Source organism: Diorhabda carinulata, chromosome X, assembly GCF_026250575.1.
Source record: "Diorhabda carinulata isolate Delta chromosome X, icDioCari1.1, whole genome shotgun sequence".
NCBI lineage: Eukaryota > Metazoa > Arthropoda > Insecta > Coleoptera > Chrysomelidae > Diorhabda > Diorhabda carinulata.
The window spans coordinates 63,009,669-63,011,050 of record NC_079472.1 but is presented as its reverse complement, the minus strand read 5'-3'; the positions used below and the strand labels follow the sequence as shown (position 1 = coordinate 63,011,050).

General features: G+C 30.6%; 1 protein-coding gene across 1 annotated transcript; it reads right to left on the bottom strand.

Annotated features, from left to right (window-relative positions):
- Positions 1-225: 225 nt before the first annotated feature.
- LOC130900570 (transcription factor HES-2-like) lies at positions 226-639 on the bottom strand. The gene has a single exon (XM_057811269.1). It carries the CDS (start codon positions 637-639, stop codon positions 226-228), a length of 414 nt encoding a protein of 137 aa, XP_057667252.1.
- Positions 640-1,382: the final 743 nt, after the last annotated feature.

Sequence of the window (1,382 nt, the reverse complement as noted above, 5' to 3'; positions counted from 1 at the left end):
ACTTAAAAATATTTCAAAAACTTTGGGAAATTGTTGACAATAATTTACAATTTTTTCATCAATAAAAGTATTTCTAATTCTCAAAAAATATAACATATAAACACAATAAATATACAAATAAAAAGTTGTAGTAGTTCGTCAACTAACTTCTACAAAAAAATCGTATTTACATAGTTTTATATACATTATCACAGAAAGAATTAAATTATTAAACACTATTTTTAATTACCAAGGTCTCCACAATCCGCTTTTGTCCGCTTTCTGTGTAGATTGATTTTTTGAATAATACGAACTATTCGAACTACCACCGTAGCAATATTGACCGACATTACCGGTTTTAGAGGCGACAGTTACATAACTGTTGCTACTGTATTTATTCGTTGAGCAATTCCCGTAGTTAGTTGATTGATAATAACTATTAGGAGCAGGTGTTTTTCTTATAGTTTGAAGGTAACTTACAGTCATTTCCAGAATGTCCGCCTTTTCCAGCTTAGCACTTTTCTTTCCAACACTTTGTGGATCGCACTCTAATAATATTTGTTTCAAATTTTCGAGACTGTCGTTTATTCTAGCTCTTCTTTTCTTCTCCATCAATGGTTTTCTGTATTTTTTGTCGTCGACGTTATTTTGATTTTGCATTTTAACTTCGATATTAGTCAAATTAATTCAGTACGACTTGTGGTACCCAATTGCGAGTAAAGAATGAAATATGGACAGTTTTCGACAAGAACTATAAATATACGCCTATTTCCCCTTCCAAATGGGGATGGTACAACCCAATTTGACTTGGTCTGTGGGTGCAATAAAAATATATTGGGGGTGAATATTTATGATCCCAATTATGACCTTGGTACCTGAGGTAATGTTGTAATGGTTTAATATTTTGGGTATTTTTGTATGTTTAAAGCAATGTGATGAGCCGACATTAGTTACAGTGGATTTCTAAAAGGGTGTGCAAATTGAAATTTGGTTTTTCTCAGAATTTTTTGAAACTTAGAATTACTGGAAAGGTTCATGGATTGAGTTTGTGGTAAGGCTGCTGAAATATAATAGTGCCGTTGTTTGAAAACATATTTAAAATTTGTAATGGGTTGGTTAAAGCGACACTTCCTTAAAAAAAAAATGACGATTCAATATAGAGTAATACTCAGAACCTACGCGATAGGTGGAACTGCGTACGATTTGCTTTGGAAAACAATTTATAATCAAAACTTGTTGAATAGAATTCTAGATAATGTAATTAAGAGTAGTTAACGCGGTTATTTTCGTCGTATTATTCATTTTAAATGGAAAAATGAAATTGAAAATATCATTTCAATTCTTTTCATAAAAAATTTCAATTAATTCTTGTTGTTACGTTATATAAAATTGACAATAACATA

Excerpts from the sequence above, each read along its gene's own strand:
- LOC130900570 (XM_057811269.1), bottom strand. The coding sequence starts at position 639 with ATGCAAAATCAAAATAACGTCGACGACAAAAAATACAGAAAACCATTG.